The sequence below is a fragment of the Cavia porcellus genome, unplaced genomic scaffold (genome assembly GCF_034190915.1).
Source record: "Cavia porcellus strain 051 isolate PalLab524CR breed Dunkin Hartley unplaced genomic scaffold, mCavPor4.1 scaffold_8, whole genome shotgun sequence".
NCBI lineage: Eukaryota > Metazoa > Chordata > Mammalia > Rodentia > Caviidae > Cavia > Cavia porcellus.
Genome location: NW_026947491.1, coordinates 14,923,499 through 14,944,651, shown reverse-complemented (window position 1 = coordinate 14,944,651; position 21,153 = coordinate 14,923,499). Strand labels below are relative to the sequence as shown.

The window sequence follows — 21,153 nt, the reverse complement described above, 5'->3', positions numbered from 1 at the left end:
AGCTGCCCCATGGAGTGGACTCTGGAATCTGTTTCCTTGTTGCAGCCACCCTGTTCTTTCTCTGGGAAAACTTTTCTCGCAGTGCAACACACACATAGAGAGATGTTCCACTGACAAAAAAACAAGGCCTGGTGAATTTTCACAGAGGGAACATGCACTTCCCTGGCCTTTCTAATTAAGAAACAGAACTTTAGCAAAATCTCCATGTTCCTCCCTCAGGCACTGAGCTTCCCTCTGCCAGGAGATACCCTGTCCTGTCTTTTAATGCTGTACTCTAGTTTGAATGGCTGTAGGTCCATACATAGGACCATACAGTGTGCATCTTTCTGTGTCTAGCTTCTGAATGTTATATCATCCACTTTGATGTGTTCAAAGTTTGTCCATTTTTGTAGCTGTAGAGTACCCCATTATATGAGGAGAGCACAATGCATTCATCATTCTGTGAGGATGGAAATTTGGAATTTTCTTGCACAACTTGGGGTCCAAAATCATGCATGCATTTCTGTTGGATGTACAAAAGCCACTTAGTGGAATACAGTCAACACTGGCACCACAAATGGCTTTCAAAAGGGAAAAAAATCAGGACTTAGGCCACTCAAACTTTACCTTTTATTTGCTGTGGTCCTTGTTTTTCATTTTGGTTCACCTTAGCCAGGTGCATAGGGTCATATCACATTCTTGTTTAGATTTTCTAGTTCCCTGCTGAGTTTTGTGGTTAAGCCCTTTGTGTAGGTTTTTCTGAGCTGAGTATTGTTTTGTGATATGCCTGTTCAATCCACTTGCCCATTTTTGTATGGGGTTTTCTGCATTGTATTGTTGATTTATCAGAATTCATTGTATCTTGTGAATTTTGTGGTTTACATGCGTTGCACACATCTTCTTTAGCTCTTTGGCTTTCTTTTTTCTTATTATGTGTGTAAAATTCTGAGAAAAAGAGAGACAGAGAGACAGATACACACACACACACACACACACAGAGAGAGAGAGAGAGAGAGAGAGAGAGAGAGAGAGAGAGAGAGAGAGAGAGAAATGAAATGCCACAGTTCTTTAAAATGCCTGTACTCATTTCTTGTGATGTTTACTTCTTTTCTGTTCTTTGCTGTATTTGGGGTGTGCTTTAAGTCTCAAGACTAGCCTGAAGCTTACTGATTTACTCAAAGACAGCTACTTCTCATGATCCTCCCAGCTAGGGTGGATTCCAGCAGGAGGAAGTAATTCCTGAAGCGGAGACTGCAGAGGTGGGTCTGGGATCGCAGCCCTGCCCTTCCTGGGTGGCACCGGGAGTGTTTTCTTTCTTGAAAGAAACTGCAAGGACAAGTGTGAGACTGCTGGCTGGGAACTATGCTGGAGACTCAAGATCTGGGGTTCCTGGGAGGCCTGGACATGTACACCTGTCTCACTATATCCAGCCATGGTAATCAAACCACAGGATGCAGGAATGAGTGAGGTCTGACGATCCATCTTGGTCCCTGTGCACGGTGACTGGACAGCTTGGTGTGGACCACAGTCTGCAATCATGAGTAGAGAGATGCTTTCAGGGGGATCCTATTCCTAGGGTTTGGACAGGGATCAGTCCTGCCCCCAGGCCCCAGGGAGACAAAGAATGAGTGCAAAGACCTGTTAGGTTGAAATTTCTTCACTGAAAGAATAAATAAATAAATTTCTTAACCGGAAAACCAGCTCCACAGCACACCACATGCCCCCAAACTGGGAACTCACAAAAAAGACAAAGAAACACATAGTTTAATGGAAGAGAGAACCTATCTGCTCCTATATATATATATACTCTCTCACTGCTTTTCAAAGCTCTCACCAACTTCTTTCCTGGAATTTGCTTCTACTTCCTTAATTCATACTTCCTGAGTATCTCACTTAATCTCGTGATGTTCAAATCTGTTTATACAGAAGTGACTGTAATATTATCTGTATAAACTGTAATATTTTGGTGGTCCTTTTCATAAAATTGGTGGTTTTGTGTTCTTGTCTATTCTTAGTATTCTGATTTTCCTTTTTTCCAACTTGACTAGATAACCCAAGACAATCCACTTCAGCAGATTTTCATAAATGAGGCTCTTTTATTTCATTATTAATACATACACACACACACACACATATATAAAATTCTCCCTTTCTGTATGTCTTTTTCTCCCTCTGTCTTACTTTCACATTGCTGTAACAAAATACATAACACCCACAAGTTAAAAGTGGAGAAGTTTATTTTGGCTCAAGTTTGTAGAGAGCTCAGTCCATAATTGGCTAGTTCCGAGGCAGGGTGGCACAGCATGCTAGAGGGGCATCATGGAGTAGAAACAGTCCATGACAGGGCATCAAGAACATGGAGCCATCAAGGAGAGGAGGGCTAGATTCCACTCCAGGCCATGCCCACATTGATTCCCCACCAGGCTTCACCTCCCAACATCATGTCCATCCAGCTCTATACCCATTGGTGGACTAATCCAGCATTATACAGATAAGATCCAGTATCACACACCCATGACCCAGTCACCTCCCCAAAGCCCCAGCTATGAGTGCATGCATGAGGCTTTGGGGGGGACATCCAGATATAAACTGTAACATCCTAGGAGTATACAAGTATGCACAACTATGGCTTTCCTTAAGAATGCCTTCATCCATTCATTCACCTCTTTGAAGCATCTTCCCAGCTCCCAGATACCCTCACTGTAAGGATAGGTTGCTGTGGGAAAGTTTATCTAAACAGTCAGCTGAGACCACTAAAGCCTTCTGTCTCAAGAATTTCAAATCAACACTGAAAAATATGACCATGATTTTTCCCGCCCGAATAAAAGCATTGCATCTTTAATATCACCCACACATATTTTCACATATTGGTGAGTCCAGACATCACAGTAACATTCTAATGTCACATCCCATCTCGGTTCAGAGTGGGAGAAAATGGATAGGAAAATGTAAGAAAAAATACGACTGCCTTTCTCAAATGGTGCCCCAAGCTGTCTTTCTATGGGAGGCTCAGAGACAGGTGCAGGTCAATGGTTTCCTGCTCCGCTTCGAGGTGAGATGATACTGAGACAGAGAGGCTGGTGGGTGAGGAGGAGGAGCAGGGGCCTCTGTCTCAAGATGCCTGTGCATGAGGGACAGGCCACCAACTAGATAATTGAGGAGCCCTAGGCTACTCTGCACCCCCAACCCTTAAGCCCCTGAATGTGAACGTGCTTAGAGTGAAGGCCTCCTGTGAGTTTAAACTGCAACAACCCGTCAGTCTGGGCTTGGACACAACTTGCATTCTAGTTAGAGAAGCTGCATGCAAGACCCTAGGGTTGTGCAAATGAGGGACTGCATGAAGACACAGTGGGAAGGCGGCAGCCCACAGAAGGTCACTGACGAAGCCAACCTGTGGGCACTGTGATCTTGGACCCCTGGCTACGTCTGAGCTGCTCTGCCTGGTATTTTGCTATGGTAGGCATAGTATATTAAGATGTCCAGAGCAGGGGATGGTGTGAGGGAAGACCCAAGACAGGCAAAATACAGTAGGGTGGGATGTGCTTGTAATTCCAGCGCTCTGGGAGGTGAGGCAGGAGGACTGCAAGTTCCAGCTCAGCCTGGGTCACTTAAGGAGACTTTCAGAATAAAATATGTGAGAAATGGTCTGGGAATGTAACTCGGTGTGAAGGCCCTGGATTCAATTCTTACTACTACAAAAAAGACTACAAAGAAGTTAAGAAAGTGCTAGTATCCGCATGTGAAAACATCTCTTCACATTTAAGATCCAAAAAGCCAAATCACCCACAGAGAAAGAGCAAGGGGTGGGGTGGGGGCTGGAACCAATTTTATTCTCAAAAGGCTATCAATGGCTTAAGAGCCTTTATTATTCCCTTCTCCCTCAACCCCCAGATGCAAGATTTCACATCTGTTAAGACATTGTTTTCTCTCAGAATAAGATGTATCCCAAAGTATAACCCAAACTGAGACATAAAAATGTAATTGCTTTCAATTCTCCCTGATCTTTGTTCTCAGTTCCAAAGCTGAGGCTTCCCTCTTAAGATTGTTGCTGTGTGCATGTTTTATTGGAAAGTTCCCAGCGTCATTTATTTATTGTTTATGTATTTGTGGCTGGATGGGGGGATAGAAGCCAGGGCTTCACACAAGCTAATCAAGCACTCCTACCACTGGACTCCTCCAGCAGGACAATCACTTTTATTTCATTTGTTTAATTTATTTACGGAATGCTACCAAACATGGAACCCAGAGCCTACTTATAATCCCACCCCATTTCTAATTTATTTTTTCTTGAGCCAGGGTCCTGCTAAGTTGCTAACTTGCCCAGTCTGGATTTGAACTTGTGATCCTCCTGCCTAAGCCTCCTAGAAGTGCTGGGACAATAGGCATGCACTCCCATGTCAAACGACAAGCCTTTAAGAAGACAGGGAGACTAAGGCCTCACAGGGTCCAGGAAGAGGCCAGGTCGCAGGGACTTTAACTGGGGGTATAAAGGCAGTTTCGAAATGCCCACGGGTGCACCAGTCACCACTTTGAACAAGCAGATGATAGGGGAAGACCATTCCCAGGGGGTGCTTCTGGCGGAGGCAAGGAAAGCAGCCCAGTAGGGCTGGTGGGGGAGGGGAGTAGCCCGGCACAAGCAGTTTAGGGATGGTGTAGAAAGCCCGCGATGGAGTTAAACCTGCGCGAGGAACCCAGACCTCTCTCCCCATCCTACAGCAGCTCACCCCAGCCTACGCATGGGGGCGCCCACAGGGGAGTTCGAAGCGGGGGCGAGGACCACCGGTGGCCCCCAACCCTGAGCGCCGCTGTGCTCCCTCGGCGGCAGCAGAGGCCGGGATGGCGCCTAGGCCAGAGTCCGCCGCCCGGGGGACCCTGCGGGCCCTAGGCGCCCTGAGTCCGCGCAGGCCTGGCGGGAGGCGGGGCAGGGAGGGCGCCCCGCACCCAGGATCGCCGCCTTCCGCGCCTTAGCTTTCGTTTCCCGGCGCGACCGAGGGCGGGGACGCCGGGCGCCCATGGCCTCGCGGATCCGCCCGCTGCTGAGGCGCCTGCAAGGCCCGCGGTGGAGCCGGAGCGGGACCTGCTCCTCGGCCATGGCCCCGCCGCGCTGCTTCGCGCTGGAGCTCCCGGACTGCAGCCTGGCCCACTTCGCCCTGGAGGACCCGGGGGCTGCGGGCGCGCACCAAGACCCGCGCCTGCCCGCGCTGCTGGGGCCCCCGGGGCGCAGCTTCGCGCTGTGCGCTCCAGCGGTCACCGGGGGCGACTGCGGGGCGCGCGTGCAGGCGGCGCGCGTGCAGCAGCAGCTGCAACTCCAGTTGCGCAAGGGGGAGCCTTTCCAGCGGTGCCAGCTGCACAGGCTGCTGGGCTATAGCCCAGGAGAACCAGCCGCCGGTGCCCGGCACGGCTTCTTGCTGCACGACCCCCGCGCGGGTCCCGACACGTGGGGCGCGCTCCTCCAGGTGCTCGGAGCCTGCCCGGAGCCCGCGCGCCCGAACCTCGGCGAGTTCGAGGCGGACGCGAGCGGCGAGCTGTGGCTACGGCTCTGGGCGCTGCACGGGGACGCGCAGCGGCAGGTGAGCTGCGCACGCGTGGTGCCGGTCCCAGCGCCTCCGGTGCACCCCGTGGTACTGGACCTGCCGAGTTCCGCGGTCTTCCCTGACCGGGATGCAGCCCGGGCTGTCCTGGAGGAGGTAAGAGCTCTTTCTAAGCATGGTTTGTGGGCCACCCTCCCTGGACCAGGAAGGGACCGGGCAGTCTGCCCTCTGGCTCGCTGGCCCATGAAAAGCAATCTTGGAGTGAACGGTACTTGCCTGTTTCTGGGAGGCTGAGGCAAGATAACCCCAAACTGGAATCTATTGTGGGCAATGTAGTGAGGTAAGGAAACCCTGTGTCAGCGTAAAAGACAAATTGGCTGCAACTTAATGCACAGGCCCTGGGGCAGGGGCTCTGTTTCTAGAAAACTTACGGAAACATTCTGGGGAATTTTGTTTATCTCTGCGCCAAATCGGAAGGTGAAGGCATCCGGCACTCTGGGTTAGGAATTAGACACTTGGTCCTTTAAGATTCTGGTCTGGGAAGAGCTTCTAGCCTGATGCAGAGGGTGCCCCAACACCAGGCCAAGCCAGAGGGCCAGCTGGAAATACTCAGGGAGAGTCCCAGGCTGCTGGGCAGAGGGGACAGAGACAGCCTGGAGGAGCTCAAGCTATCTGTATCAGAGGTTAGGACACTGAGATTGCAGCTTCCTTGCTGGCCGCAGCTGACACGTGAGGCCTCCACTTTTCCTGCTTTTGTCTGGCTTTGCAGAGATTTTTGGATGATTCATGAAGCCAGTGACTCATCGCAGGTGCTTAGGAAAAGAAACAAAGGCTTTTATTTCCCTTCCTTTTTCTGGCCCCAGGCAAGGGCGGTGGCCTGCAGGCTGGACCTGTGTCCCAGATCTTAGATTTTACAAGCCTGTGCGCCAGCGTGGTGGAGTAGGTCAGAGTGCAACACCAACGACTAGGGCTCCGATTCGCTTTCTTGCGTTAATTGACTGTGTACTTGAGCGAGTTTGCATGACTGTCTCCACCTCATGAGAAAAGGTCTTGCTGAATGGTGCAGCTGGCCTTGAACTCACAGCGATCTTTCTGCCTCAGCCTCTAGAGTGCTGGGATGACCCACAAGCAACCACACGCGTAGCTGTCAGTCCTTCATTTGTCAAATGGGAATAAGAACAGTACCACCCTCTGCTGCTCAGAGATCGCCCCCCTCTTCCGTTGAGTACTTGGGCATAGCCAGGCAGGCTTCCTGGCTTAGAATCCAGGCCTTCATAAATGCTGGTGTGGGCTGCAGCTGGGAGAGCTGTGGGTCTGGGGTGCATGGAGGAGACAGGAACTTTGAATCTCAGGCAGAAGCAGTGCCCCTAGCTTTGCAATGTCCTCAGCGCCTTAGGCGATCAGCAGGGGCCCTAGTGTGAGTCCAGGTTGTGGTGGCGGAAGCCCTCCTTACAGCTGGGTGTGTTGGTGCATATTTATAATCCCAGCATTTCCCGGAGGCTGAGGCAGGAGGACTGCAAGTGGGAGTCCAGCCCAAGCCACTTAGTAACTTAAGGAGACCTAGGCTTAAAAAAAAAAAAAAAAAAAAGACTGGGGATGTCATGCAGTGCAGAGGCCCTTGGTTCATTCCCTGGTACTGAGGTAACCAAATAAATTAACAAATACAGTACAAAACTAATGAATAAAGCCCAGGAGGTAGCGCATTTTCTATACCTGTGACAAACTCTGCTCAGGGCGGGGCCAGAGGCTTATGGTGACGGTGTCTTAGCGCTCTGCTTCCCCCCAGAAGGGGAAGCTGTGTGTGGTGGGATGCAGGTTGTGTGATCCAGATGCCTGCAGCCTTTTTGAGCCTTTGCTACTTGTTATCTAATAAAGGAAAAAGACACTTGAGGTGTTCATAGGTAAAAGGATGCAAGTTAAGTGAAATAATTCATGCACAGAGGTCAGAATATCACATGGTATCTCTCATATGAGGAGCTCAAATATCTACCTATCTATCTGTATATATGATAAATGAGAAATAGTGAGTTCAAGGAATTCTTCAAACTATCTATCCCATAATTTAAAAAATATCTTAATATATATACCATTTTGTTTCATTTATACACTAGCTTTTCCTAGTTTATTGAAAAGAAAGTTTTGTGCTATTATCTGCTGACTTCTTAATAAGAGAGTCATTTTGTGAATGTCGTGTATTCTGAGTAAGATTATAACACACAGTATATTAACTATTGTCACTCTTACTTTGTTACGAAATTTCGTGTTACTTTTTTTTTTTTTTTTTTTTTTTTTTTTTTTTTTTGGTCTTTTTCGTTTTTACCGGTATCAGGGATCAAACTCACGACTGCCTGCTTGCAAGGCAGGCACTTATGCCGCTGAGCTAAATCCCCAGCCCCTTTGTGTTACTTTTTAAAAATAAAATGACAATAACAAAAAGCTTCTGAATCCATACCGAGAAAAGGCTATTGCATGGTGCTTAGTTTATATTGGGCCTTGTTAGCACTGAGCAAGTTAGAGATGTTTTCTGTAAAAGCTCCAGTGCTTTTCTGCTGATGGGGTCCTTCTGGTTTTAGTGCACGCCTTTTATTCCGGAAGCCCAGGCAGTGCTCAACCTGGTTGATCAGTGTCCAAAGCAGCTGCGGAAAGGACAGTTCCCGGTCATCGTCATCGAGGGACTGGATGCCACTGGTAAGAGCGGTTACTTTGTAACCATATTCAATGGCATTAGTGGATGCGCTGCAGAAGTGGGTATGGCTCTGCTACAGCAGAGCTTTATGCCGAGCCTTGGTGGTCTCTGCTGTGTGGCAGCACTCAGCTGGGCAGGTGTTGAGCTGCAGGGGTCAGTGTGGCTTATCCTGCTGAGGTGGCTGAGGTGGAAAGGGCTGAGTCTCCCTCCTCTGCGGGGTTGCAGGAGGGGAACCAAACCTGGCCTCTACAGGGAGGCAGAGCAGGGAGTGTGTGGTGTAAGAGTGGGCAGAGGAGCTGGGATGAGAGGTGGGGCGTGCTCCAAATGGAAGAAATGACATGGGCCACTCTTAGACAAAAGTGTAGAGGGCTTCTTTTGGACAAAACAAAGAGAAAATAGCATGTTCTAGTTTCTTTTCTTTTGCTGAGACAAAATACCTGGCACCTACAATTTAAAAATGAAGAGGTTCATTTTGGTTCATGGTTCTGGAGGATTCAGTCCATGGCTGGTTCCAACTCAGAAACAATATGGCGGCCGGCTCCAGTAGAGGGATGCGGCTCAATTCTTGGCAGCCAGGAAGCACAGAGAGAAGGCAGGAAATGAGGACGAGAATGCACCCCCCCAGGTCACACCCCAGTGACCCCCTCCCAGGTTCCACCTCACAACACCAGAAATTTTTCCATAGGTGAATCCACTGATGAGTCAGTGCCCCATGGTCTGACCACCTTCCAAACACATGAGGTTTTAGAGGTACATTTTAGATCTAAACTATAACATGGAAGGAAAGAACCTTTAAAACTGCCAAAGAGACGTTAGCACACAGCACACTTGGGCTCATGGAGCATACAACACAGTAGACATGCAAGTAGAGAAGCACTGCTCCTAGGCCAGGAGGTGAGGACTAGAAGACCCTTCTTGGTACTGCTTTCTCTGTCAACTTGAAGGGAAAGGCTTTTCTTTCCATCACGTAACAGGCAGTTTCCATTTGGGGCTCTTATGTCACAACATGATAGCCTGAAGCCCAAGCGATGGTAGCATTGGCTTTCTTGGCTGCATTGGAGTGATCAGGTCAGAGAGGAAATATCCTTGAACTTCAGGCCACCAGAAGTTGTCACTGAAATGTTTAAGTTATGCTGTGACCCAGGCCTAGTTATGTTTATAGCCATGAAGAGGATTGTAACAGCATCATTGGGTTTTATTGATCCTTCATTTTGAGTCAGGAGCTAATTTAGATTCTTTGGGCTTACAAAAGGTGGAAACATCTTACTCTAACTGTGTGTAAACATTCCAGGTGCCATGTTTGCACGTGGGTCCAGCCCATCTGCGGGGTGAGCTTGGGTAGATTTATTACCTTTTTTGGTGCTAAATTTCTTCAATGATGATCACTACTGCGCAAGGTCTTGTTGAATGCGTGGTTTGTAGTAGTCGTTCAGACATGGTCCCTGTGGTTTAGGTCCATTGCAATAGCTCTAGAGAAAACAGGAAATGCACTGCTGGTAGCACAGACTTGGCAACTTAATGTGAGAGAATAAAGAAGAGAAGTCAGAAGCTAGCAGAGAGAATGTGAGGGCAGGTTAAATCTTTATCCCCAGTTCTTTTTTGTCCCAAATGTTCTAATACCAAACAGAAGAATCCTAAGTTGCCCTGGGTCTGCAGCTTTCTACTGAGAGTTTTACCACCTAATCATCTCCTGTGAATGGCAGTGTGAAAGCATTTCTTTGCTTTTTCTAAGTTCACACAATTCCTGCCTGCCGTAGACTCACTGTCTTGTGTGTGACCCACAGGTAAGACCACAGTGACGCAGTCCATTTCAGAGGCGCTTGGGGCGGTGCTCTTGCAGTCACCCCCCTCTTGCATTGGCCACTGGAGGAAAATCTTCGATGATGAACCAAATATCATTAGAAGAGCTTTTTACTCTCTGGGCAATTACATTGTGGCTTCTGAAATAGCTGAAGCATCCACCAGATCTCCTGTGATTGTAGACAGGTAAATAAAAAGATGCTTGATCCAGGTATTTTCCAGTTAACATATAAGTGTATGTACCTGCATGTGTGTGTGTGTGTGTGTGTACATAAATATGCAAGTGCAAAATTGTGATTATTCAGTCAAACAATATTATGATAATAACAGGAATATCTGATATTTACCGAATATGTACATTTTGAATTTTATTAATTACTATACTTGGTATTTTGTTGAGAATATTAATGCACTGTGCATTAATATGTCCAAAATAATAACTTGGGTAGGTAAATATTAAAAGTTATCTGGGATTTCCCACAAGAAATATAGACCTTCTAAAGTTGAATAACTTGTCAAAGTGATCACACTTAAAATAACATGCTGTATTGGGGATATTAATGACACGTCTGCCTTGTAAATTTGTATGTTTAGTGGCTCCTCTGTTCACGGGTTCATTTGACAAAGGTTTTTTGGGCACCAAATGTGTGCCAGACACTTCTCGGTTCGGGGAAATCAGTGATTAGTATGGTGGACAATGTTCAGCTTTGGTGGAGCATGATGACCATGCACGGCAGGAGAAGGTAACACTGAATCCATGAGAGGATATCAGAGAAGCATAAACACTCCAGGGCTGCAGAGTGACTGGCATAAGTTGATGCTGTGTTTTCTGGAGGAATGGGAAGAAAAACATGGGGTCCTCAAGCCACACACAGGAGGGAATTATTTTGGGAATGCACTGGGGAGCCATTGCAAGAGTTCAGGTGAGCCACCTAGGAGATACAGCAGCTTGAAGTGCAGCCAGAGTGAGAAAGGGTACAAGAAGTAGGCACCCTGAGATCAAAGTCAGGAGTACAGAAATGAGAACCACAGTGAGATTCCATTTTAACTGAGCTCAAAATCACCATGACTCTGGAGGCAGAAATTACAGTGAGACTGCATTTTGCTTCTGTGAGGTTAAAGAGGACTGATTAGAAGTTCCTAACATCTGGGGTTGGAGATAGTCAGGGTTCACAGGAACTCTCTTGTGGGCTAGTGGGGGCGCTGGCATGGTCTCTTACCGAACAAGGTGAGGACGTGCAGCAAAGAGAAGTTTGCTTCCATTCACCTTGGAAACACGTGCCAAAGTTTATTCCAGCTTTATTTATAGCAGGGACACCTCTGAGGAACCCAAAGCCCATCCACAGCAGGAAAGGAGAATATCGTGTATTTAGAAATAGAATGCAATTCTGTCACTGGGTGGGGGGGTCTTATGGGTCTTCTTTCCAGGTGCTTGGTGTCCTGAGCAAAGAATTGGGCAAGACACACAGAGACACACAGACAGCAAAGGTGTACCTTTATTAAAGGTGGAAAAGTAGGAGGCTCTCCAGGGCAAGAGTGAGCTGGTGAACAGGCCACAGTGGCCCCAAGGGTGAGGAGACAAGAGTCTTTTATATCCAAAATTCTTAGATTGGCTTCTCCCTCATGTACTGAAGGCATCTGAGACAGTCATCCTATCAAAAGCTCACTTGCCCTGGCACCAGGTTTAAACTGCTCTGTGGGAAGACTGCCTACCTGGTAGGCAGATATAAATGAAGGACCAGGATCTGGGGCATTTGATTGGTTGTGTGTCCATATGCAGATTGAGTGATTGAGTATAGCATCTTCCAATTGGCCCTGCCAATAGCGCCACGTTCAAATGAGGGATTGAAGCTACTGCATTCTGATTGGCTCCTGTACAGCACTGGAAACAGGCCTTCCAGTCATCTTGGGTCCTGTGTTTCTTGTGTGTCCTCCATGTTTTTATGACTTGTGACACATTCCACCCTGCCATTTATCCAGCTGATTCAGCCCTGATCTCCTTCCTCAATACTGCAGTTGTATATGAATGACACAACCACCACGTTGAGTGAAATCAGGTTGTAGAAAGCTGTTCAGTAGAATATGCATAAAATAATATGCTCTGCACAGTCTGAGCACCCACTGAGGAAGCCAGAAGGGAGCTTGATAAGGAAATCAGAGGGCTTCACTGCATAGCATCATTTCTTGTGTCATTCAAGTGTCAATTGTGCAAATTTTTCTAAAGGTAAGCAATTGCAGTTAAGTTGGACCTCTGCTCATCTTAAGGCATCTCAAGGAATTTCGGGTGACCACATCCCAGTAACCTGGGCCCTGATGGAGAACGAAGGCCTTGTGCCCCATAAACCAACTCCTCTCTGCCGCTCATCATGTGCTCACCACTGCCGCAGTCAGCACAGCTCAGCTTGGTTGTTTTTGACCTGCCTTTAAATACAGTCGCTCTGTCAGTGCTATTTGAACCCGACTTCTTTCAAAGGACCCTTGTGGCCCGGGATCTCTTTGTGTTGTCCTGCACTTCCTTTTACACTCTCCTGGTACATGTAGGAGGTGGAATCAAGCCATATGGTCGGTGTTTAAATTTCAAAACATTGTAACAGCAAAATATAGGTTGCTGTGAATCTCTCTCAGAATCCTCCTGCACTCTTTAAATAGCTTTGCCACCTCATTTTTGCCCCTTTCTGAAGCAGCTCTGGTTGTCCTCTTTCCAGAGTGAATTTTTGACACACAGTCATTTTTATTTTAAGAAGGGTTAAGCTTTTCCTAGCGTGCTGTGGTTTCCCTGAGGCACATTCAGTGCTAGGCTCTGGATGGAGCCAGGAACTTGTGCTCAGTGCCTTCCAGTGTCAAATGGGGATGTTGGTGATCCCTTCTCTGCCTGCAGTCTAGACATGCGATGTGTATTACATGGGAGGATGTGTAGAAGCAAGCAGAAAATAGCGAGACACTGCCAAAATATAATGCATTACTATGAAAGCTTTGCGTGCCGCGCTGGCAGATTGCACTGGACTCCAACCAGCGCGCTTTCCCTGGTGGCAGGGCTGAGGAGGCTAAGTGGGGAGAGGACGCTGAAACTGGTGGCTGAAGAGTGTGATTATTTGAAAGGAACTTCGGATTTGCCCAAAAGAAAGACAGAGAAAATAGGCACCTGGTTTAACCCTGGCTTTCCTTCTCTGGGCCAGTGAACCATCTGCCATTCGGTGCTGTAAAGAGATGGTAGTTTCTGGCCAGATGAACAGGAAGAGCTGCCCTGTGTTGTCTGGGTGGGTTGGGTTAGTGAAATCCTTGGCATAAAATGCCCTGAGGGAGGGGTACAGCAACTTGTGATGGTAACTGTATTTGGGGGTTGTGATATAATCATCCTATTACCTTTCAATATCTGTTGCTGATGGTTTTTCTACAGTAAAGGAGGCTTAAAGTTACCATATCAGTCTCTGTCTTCATACTAAGTATTTATTTAGTTCAGTGAATGTGGAGTGTAGATAGATGGCGGTTTGTAGTTTTGCTGCTGAGAAAAAGAAAACCTGGACCCTGGTAGATTTACTGAGCTTGGGATATAATATGAGGGGTGACAGAAATATATGGTGAATGTTTAAATTAAAAAAAAAATTGTTAGAGTAAAAGACACATTGCCTTAATCCCACCCTGGAACACACTCATCCCGTTCCTTGTGAATTTCTGCAGCAGCTCTGGAGGCCTCTTTCCTGAGGGTCTTTACCAGGTGTGATCACAAACACAGTGACTGCTGAGCACCATCCCACAGAAAGGCAGCTCCTAAAAACATGACACTGTGTCCTTGCCCCCCTCAGTCACTGGATATGGGACTGTGTGACTTCTGGCTTTTTCCTAAAGTCAAAATAATCATAAAAGGGAGACATTTTGATTGGATTCATAGCAACCAGGACAGTACAGCTGCAGACCCTCAGGAAAGAGAATTCCAGAGCTGCTGCAGGAAGTGGCAAGGATGGTGGGATGAGTATGTTCCACATGAACAGAAAGGACTTGGAGGGGGATAAATAACAATGGGTCTTTTATAATAGTGCATTTAAAAAGAATTTAAACATTCACCTTATTTTCTGATTATGTTTCATACATCTATTAGAGAAGGTGAAAGGACAGGTTTGTAAAACGTGAGCCAGCTGAGTGACCCACAGGAGGGGTCCAGGCTGAACCTGGGAAGTGGCCCTGCAGTGGCCTGCAGTTCTCAGAGCTGACTGGGAGGTGCACAAGGGCTGTGATGACCTGCTCCCAGCTAAGTTTCCATCCTGTTCTTTTCAGTACTGTCTTCCTGGTCTTAGCAGCCTTCCAACGTCACAGCGTTGGTTAAACCAGTGTCCAGTAAGCATTGGGCATTGTCTTATAGTGACATGTGGCCGTTCTTTTTTTTTTCTTTTCTAAAAGCATTGGCCTATTTCTACTACAACTGGAATGAAAACAAAGTTTGCATGATTTCCGGTTTCCTGATGTGGAAGCTGAGACCACATTGACTTAATTGACTTTTACCCTATGTCCACAAAGCCAGTGGGTGGGAGAAGGTAAAACAATCTCTGATTTGTACACCACAGTGAGTTCACTGTGTAGGCACCACTGTGTTTGCTTCACTGTGAAAAGTAGTTCACATTTAGAGTTATTAAGAATTTAGCATCTTAGAGAATTAAAGTAGTCCCTTGAAAATAGCTTTCTCATCAGGATGTTTATAGTTACACCATGAGTATTTGTTACAAGCGGTAGTCCTTTGATATCAGATCTGAAGTTTTTGCATGTAGTCCATTAAAATTGGGTAATGATGTGAGCAGAGGGAGGGTGTAATTGGCCGCAGCAGTAGAGGAAATAGTTTGCATTTGTTCACGATTGATCTGTACATCCAAGGAATCCTTATTGCGTACTGCTTATGCACCAGATGTGGCTTTCAGACATGACTAGAAAGCCTCATCAAGGAGCTGACAGAGGAGACAAAGATGTGACATCCCGAATGGTCTGCTCCAGTGAGGAGATGGGCAGGTCTCACAGTGAGCAGCTCCTCGGTGGTCTCAAGGGGCACGGAGAGCACTTTGGGTCCTGCCCTCCTTGCTGGGAATTCTGCTGTGAGGGAAGAGGACGGGAGTGGCTGGGCAGGCCAGTGGCTCTTGCTGGAGAAGAAGGTGTGAGCTCAGTGCTGCTCTTGGCTGGACGCATCTTCTGCTCCTTCCAAGGAGGCTGCAGCTTTTCCCATGTGCAGCGGAAAAGCCCCGGGTGTCTTGGAATAGTGGCTGGCGTGACTTTGTTTATGGTTGTGATTTTCTTTTCCTGAACTTCTGTTTCCCTGTGCATGAAACCCTACAAAGGGGTCTTCTAGCCATGTTCCTTCCTATGGATGTGGTAGATTGACAACTGGAAGTCAGCTTTACAACCAGCTGAACTGAATCAGTGCAGTGCTGGGTGCAGAGGGCCCACCTGAGGACTGTTGGCAATGACATAAAACGGTATCCTGGAGAGGAAGAAGTGGTGTTGTTGGATCTCCTGTTGCTGTGAGTTCTCCTGGAGGAGCTTGTCGAGCTTCTTTCCTGACATGAACTCAGCTATTCTCATTGTCAGAGGAGCTCGGGACCTTGTTGCTGAGAATGGCTACAGTTACTTTGGGGGAGCTCTGGTCTTTACTGCTTCCTGGCTCCGGGAGGGGAAGATTGTGCTGTTCAGTCTCTAGGAGAAGCTTGTCACGCTGGCTTCCTGATATGAACTCAGCTGTTATCATCATCAGAGGAGCTCAGGGCCTTCTTGTTGCTGAGGATGCCTGGGGTATTTTTCAGAGGAGCTCTGAGTATTGCATACTTTGAGTATTGCTTCCTGGCTTCAGTGCAGCTCCCTCAAACTATGGGCACAGCTCCTTCACCTCACTAGCACAGACTTTCTGGCTTCCACCTTCACCTTTGGGCCTTCCCAGCACAGATCCATGAAACAGATTTACATGAGACATTGCCATGGGTTCTAGGCCTCCATCTGGGCTCTTGCAGGATGATATTGCCATGGGATCCAGACCCTCTGCTGGATTTTTTGGGTCTTTAGTGTATGGACAGATTTCCTACGCTTTCTGTGTTTGATTCTTTGGGTGACCATTATAAAGCAATGCTATAAATTATGTGTCCTGAATTAAATTGTTTTGCTTGCAAACCCCAAATGCAACAGTGGACTTCCTGGGGAAGTCCTGGGTTTTACTCGGCCAAGACCCAGTGTTAAGCCCAAAGCAAGTGCCACACAGATCCGTGACGCCCCTGCCTGCCATTACCTCCCCAAACAGGAAAGTGTTGTTGAAACGGTGCTGGAGTCCAGACTCATGATTTGCAGCAGCTTTGACTGAAAGGCGACTTTGTGTTAAGCCTGCTCATCCCTGCTTATTTTCTCTTTTAAATTGTTCCGGAGAAGAGATTTTATTGCTCCTTTTGTTTTCCAGGTACTGGCACAGCACGGCCACCTATGCCATTGCCACCGAGGTGAGTGGGGGTCTGCAGCACCTACCCCCAGCCCACGACCCCGTGTACCAGTGGCCTCAGGACCTTCTCAGGCCCGACCTGGTGGTGCTGCTCACCGTGAGTCCTGAGGAGAGGGTGAAGCGGCTGCAAGGCCGGGGCCTGGAGAAGACCAGGGAGGAGGCCGAGCTAGAGGCCAACAGCATCTTTCGTCAGAAGTAGGTGTCCCTGGGGGTGAGGTGTCTCCGTGAGCCTGGGTGAGCCCTGGCTTTGGGAAGGGGGAAGAAATGTCCTGGTGTCATTTTGCTAGTGCAGGGCGACATGTCCTGTTGCCACTTCTGCCTGTGTGCTGGTCACCCCTCAGAGCCACAGCAGTGTTATCTGTGAACATGGGCAAGACAGGAAACACTCCTGCTTTAGTCTCCCCGGTCATGATATTCTGGGCACAAAGTGAGCGCCAGGGCACAAGCTCAGAGTCAGCTTTACAGATTAGGTGCTTGCTGTATCTTACACCTTTTATTTATGATGGCACTCTGCCACACTGTTGCAAGGACAACATTGGCCATTTGTTTTTAAAACAGTTTATCAGTTTTTAAAGCAGTTTATCAGTTTATGTAACCAAGGCTTAAAGGGCTGATCTGCTACAGTTTCCAAAGCCATGAAGTAGTAAAACTGGGATTGAAGTCAGCATCTTCCTGACTTCAAAGACTGTGTTTATTTTAATTAGAAATTGGTGACATCATCAGGTCCTGAGTGTCTCTCACTGGAAGAGAGCTTCTTAGCATGTGTGAAGCCCTGGGTTTCACTGGGTTCTACTCCCAGCCCTGAAAAAACAGAACAGAACAAAACAAAACAAAACAAAACAAAACAAAAAAAAAAACAAAAAAAAAAGGAAGAAAGTTACAATGACCAGCTTGGAAAAGTGGCTTGAGGCCCTGTAAGTCTCAGTTGATAGCACAGAATTTTAGAGGCTAAAGCCAAAGTAGTCTGCATAAATAAATACCAATAGAATTTCCATGATATAGTAACGTCATAATACAATGAATAAAAATGAGAACTTTGAGCTTGGCTTGGTAAGGCACCCCTGTACTCCTAGCATTCTGGAAGGCTGAGGCAGACAGACCCAAAGTTCAAGCCTGGCTTGCACAACTTTCAGGAAGACTGTGTCTTAAAATAAAAAAAATTAACTAAGAGCTGCAGTCATAGCTTAATGCAAAAACTAGGAATTCGGTCCCTAGGACCACAAAACCAAACCAAAACCCAAAACCACTTTGCTGTAGAAAAAGATACCAGGATAAGCAATTTATTTGTGTCAGTTAAATTAAGCCTTATTGTACATCCACAAGGAAGGTGCTGTTTCAGCTCTCGATCTGCAGGTGACAAAGGGAGGCAGGTGTCAGAGAGGATAAGGGATGTGACCAGCTCACCTGGCTAGTAGGTAGCAATGCAGGTGACAGCCCCTGGCTTCTGTTTGAGCTACAAGGTCCACCGAGCTTCTGCCTTCCGCTGCCATCTGTGTGTGTAGGGACCAGAGTTAGGCGCTGGCCACAGTGAGGAGCTGAAGGCTTTGGTAAAGAATTACAAGAGGCTGGGGAGGTAATGTCAGCTTCTGGAGAGATCACTGGAGAAGTAGACTGGGGAGAAATTTTCGATTTACCTTTTCTGAGCCTGTCCTGCTTTCTCTACAAAATGTGAAATGGCACCGGGGTCCCTCCTAAGGCTACTTGGAGAATGAGTTAACAAAAATCGGATAGGATAGTAATGCGTGGCAGATCATAGGCATCTGGGAAATGCCAGCCATTAAACACAGGGCATTATTATCATTTAGTGATGAAGCCTGTTAAACATCTCTCATGGGCAAAGTTTGCTGCCAGAGTGTACAGGGGGAGGAGGATGGGGAGCTTGTGCTGTAGGCTGGTTATATCATAACCCAGAAATCAGCTTTGTGGGGACGATGGTGTGGAAAAGGTCAATCAACCTGTGTCCTTCTTCCCACCTCAGGGTGGAGCTGTCCTACCGCAGGATGGAGAACCCAGCCTGCCACGTGGTGGACGCCAGCCCCTCCAGAGAAGAGGTCCTGCAGGCAGTGGCACACTTGATCAGAGCCTCTTGTTATTAGTTTCACCTGATCAACTGGAATGCACGCCCTGTGCTCTGCAGTGTCCCTGAATTTCCATTGCACAAGAATATTTCATGGAGAAAATCAAAGGCACAGGGTGATGTTCACCTTCCTCCTCCAGCTGCGGTCCTCCCTGCTGGCTGCTGGGCCTGGCCGATTTGTGACTGGGCCTGTTCTAGCCGGTGGGTGGCGTTTCTTGGAGTACATTGTGAGCCCCGTTACTACCCACTTCTGAGAGCTTTGTCTTAGCTGTGAAGCATCATGTGTGCAGAAGCTTCCAGCAAGATCCTTGCCCTCAGCAGAAAACCTGCAGCTTGTTCTCCTGGCTACTGACTGCTGAGGGAATCCCACGTGGCCAGAGCTGACTTCTTCTGAGCCTGGTGCACGCCATGGTGAGGGGCTTGCCATGTCTCCTTTAGCTCCCTGCCCTGGCTGTCCAGGACATGACAGGTTCCATTGGCGGGTAAGGGACACTTGCAAAGAATGCATCGACTTCATGTTGCAAGCTCACAGCTTTGTTCACTTGTCTCCTAGTCTAACATATTACATCAAAAGCCATTCAACCCAAGCTGCTCTGCCTGCAAATATACCAACCTTCTGTCATTATATTGGACTTATTTATATTCCCTTCTTCTCTCTAAAATATGGCTGTGAATGTAATGAGCAGTTTGAGCTGAACTGGATTCATTTCACTTAGCCGATCCAGCAATTTATTTATATTGATGTTTACATCATACATTTCCTCGGGGTAGGAGCTATGAGTCACTAATTAAAATTGGAGCCAAGGAGCTAAATGCAATGTTTGTTGCGTATTTTCATTACACAAATTTAATTTATCTCACTCAATAAGCACAGTGGTTCCTGGAATGGAATTTCTTAGTAAATTATCTCTCACGCGAATGTCTTAATGATTGCACATGGAGTCGGCTTTGAGGTCTGGTTGGCTAGAGAAAGAAGTAGCTGAAAAACCAGGCACCTGAAGTGCTATCTGGCCTTGGCTGCTTCATTTCACATTAGTCGTTCTCGTTGCTTAACCTAAAAGGGGATAATAGTTCTTTGTCTTAAGGAGGGGATTGAATTAGATGATCACTTAAAATTCCTTCCCATCCCCAGGTAGATGAATCTGTAAAATACTATGCTTTAATCCTGTCTGCCATTTCTTAAGAAGACTTTGCTGCAAACTAATGAAAAGTTCCTGATCAGGCTTATTCTGTAAATCTTAAAGTCTAATAATGTGTAATGTCGACACTCAATTTTGAAAGGAATTACATATGTATGTCTGTAAATATGTAATTGATTTTGGTTGAAAATATTTTTTAAGCTAATAAAAAGCACTAAGGTTCTAATGTGGTATCTGATTATATCATTGATTTCGTTTACACATGTGGAGAAGCTGAGGCCAACAGCTGAGATCGTTCCCTTCTATCTCATTCTCTGGGCTCCTTGCAAATGAATAAAATTGTGATGTCTTTCTAGACCATGCCGTTATTGCCACAGTTGCACATCGAGTTGCCTGAAAAGTACCCCTGCCTCACATTCTTTCAATATAGCACAACTCTTATATAGGGAAGAATTTGGTGTGGAAATTTGGAGGGTGTGAATTGGCAGCTGTGTGGAATTTGTGGTCAGGGAGCTTTCACAGGGGAAGGAGCCTGGCTGTTGTGTTTTACGCGTCACTTCTGCACTGTACTTAGCAAAAAGATATTTTAAAAAAATAAGCCATTCTTTGTACACGTAACACGAACATGAGCGGCCGCAGCTAGGATAGTTCTTCCCTGCTCACACTGACGACAGGCATGCATTTGACAGGTCTGCTCATTGCGGGGAACTTCGTTCTGTGTCTGAGGGACACTGCTGTCATCCCAAGGATTGATTCTCCCTTTATTCCGTAGCGGAAGCATTTGAGCTCAGCTCTTGGCTGCAGAGGACCCTGCTATGACTCTCTTATGGCTGGATGGTGCCAGCTAGCTGGGTCCCTTCCAACTGCAGAAGGCACGGGGAAGTGACACATGGATGTCAGCCTTTTGTCCCTGATCTTTACCTGCTACCTGCACTCAGAGGTGCTAGTGGGTGCTGTGGGTACCAGAGTATGATACTGAAAGACCTATTCCCTTCCATCTCTAATGGTTTTCCAAATAAAACTGTTAAGGCTTGCTGGTGTTAAATCCGCATTCATTTTTAACATGGTATGGGAAAGTTTGAATTAATTATGTAGAAACAGGAAAGAGAAAAATACAAACATACTCTGATTGGCAGAGTTTTGTTTGCTTCATGGAGGGTTTTTTTTTTTTTTTTTTTTTTGGTCTTTTTGTCTTTTTGAGACAGGGTCTCACTATGCAGTTCAGGCTAACCTTGAGCTCACTTTGTAGCCGAGGCTGGTCTCGCAAGGATCCTCCTGCCTCAGCTCCTGAGTGCTAGGATTACAGGCGTGAGCCACCACGCCCAGCTCTGGAGTTTTATTTTCTAAGTCAGATTCTTTTTCCTCTTCTTTTTGGTGTTTGTACATCATGATACAGCTTACATTAGTCATATGTCAGCTGACATGTTTTCTGCTCAAATGACCCACATTGCTTCTACCTCTGATGTGGCTGAGTAAGCTTG

At 47.0% G+C, this 21,153-nt stretch overlaps 1 protein-coding gene across 1 annotated transcript; it reads left to right on the top strand.

The window, feature by feature from the left end:
* Positions 1-4,617: 4,617 nt before the first annotated feature.
* Positions 4,618-19,898, top strand: Cmpk2 (cytidine/uridine monophosphate kinase 2). The gene is made up of 5 exons (XM_005008665.4): positions 4,618-5,666; positions 8,084-8,198; positions 9,981-10,182; positions 16,418-16,651; positions 18,435-19,898. The coding sequence occupies exons 1-5, from the start codon at positions 4,992-4,994 to the stop codon at positions 18,550-18,552; spliced, it is 1,344 nt and encodes a 447-aa protein (XP_005008722.3). The 5' UTR covers positions 4,618-4,991; the 3' UTR covers positions 18,553-19,898.
* The last annotated feature ends 1,255 nt before the right edge of the window (positions 19,899-21,153 follow it).

Coding starts and splice junctions, on each gene's coding strand:
- Cmpk2 (XM_005008665.4), top strand. CDS start 4,992: ATGGCCTCGCGGATCCGCCCGCTGCTGAGGCGCCTGCAAGGCCCGCGG. Junction 10,183..16,417: donor TCTCCTGTGATTGTAGACAG/GTAAATAAAAAG, acceptor TTTGTTTTCCAG/GTACTGGCACAGCACGGCCA. Junction 16,652..18,434: donor AACAGCATCTTTCGTCAGAA/GTAGGTGTCCCT, acceptor TTCCCACCTCAG/GGTGGAGCTGTCCTACCGCA.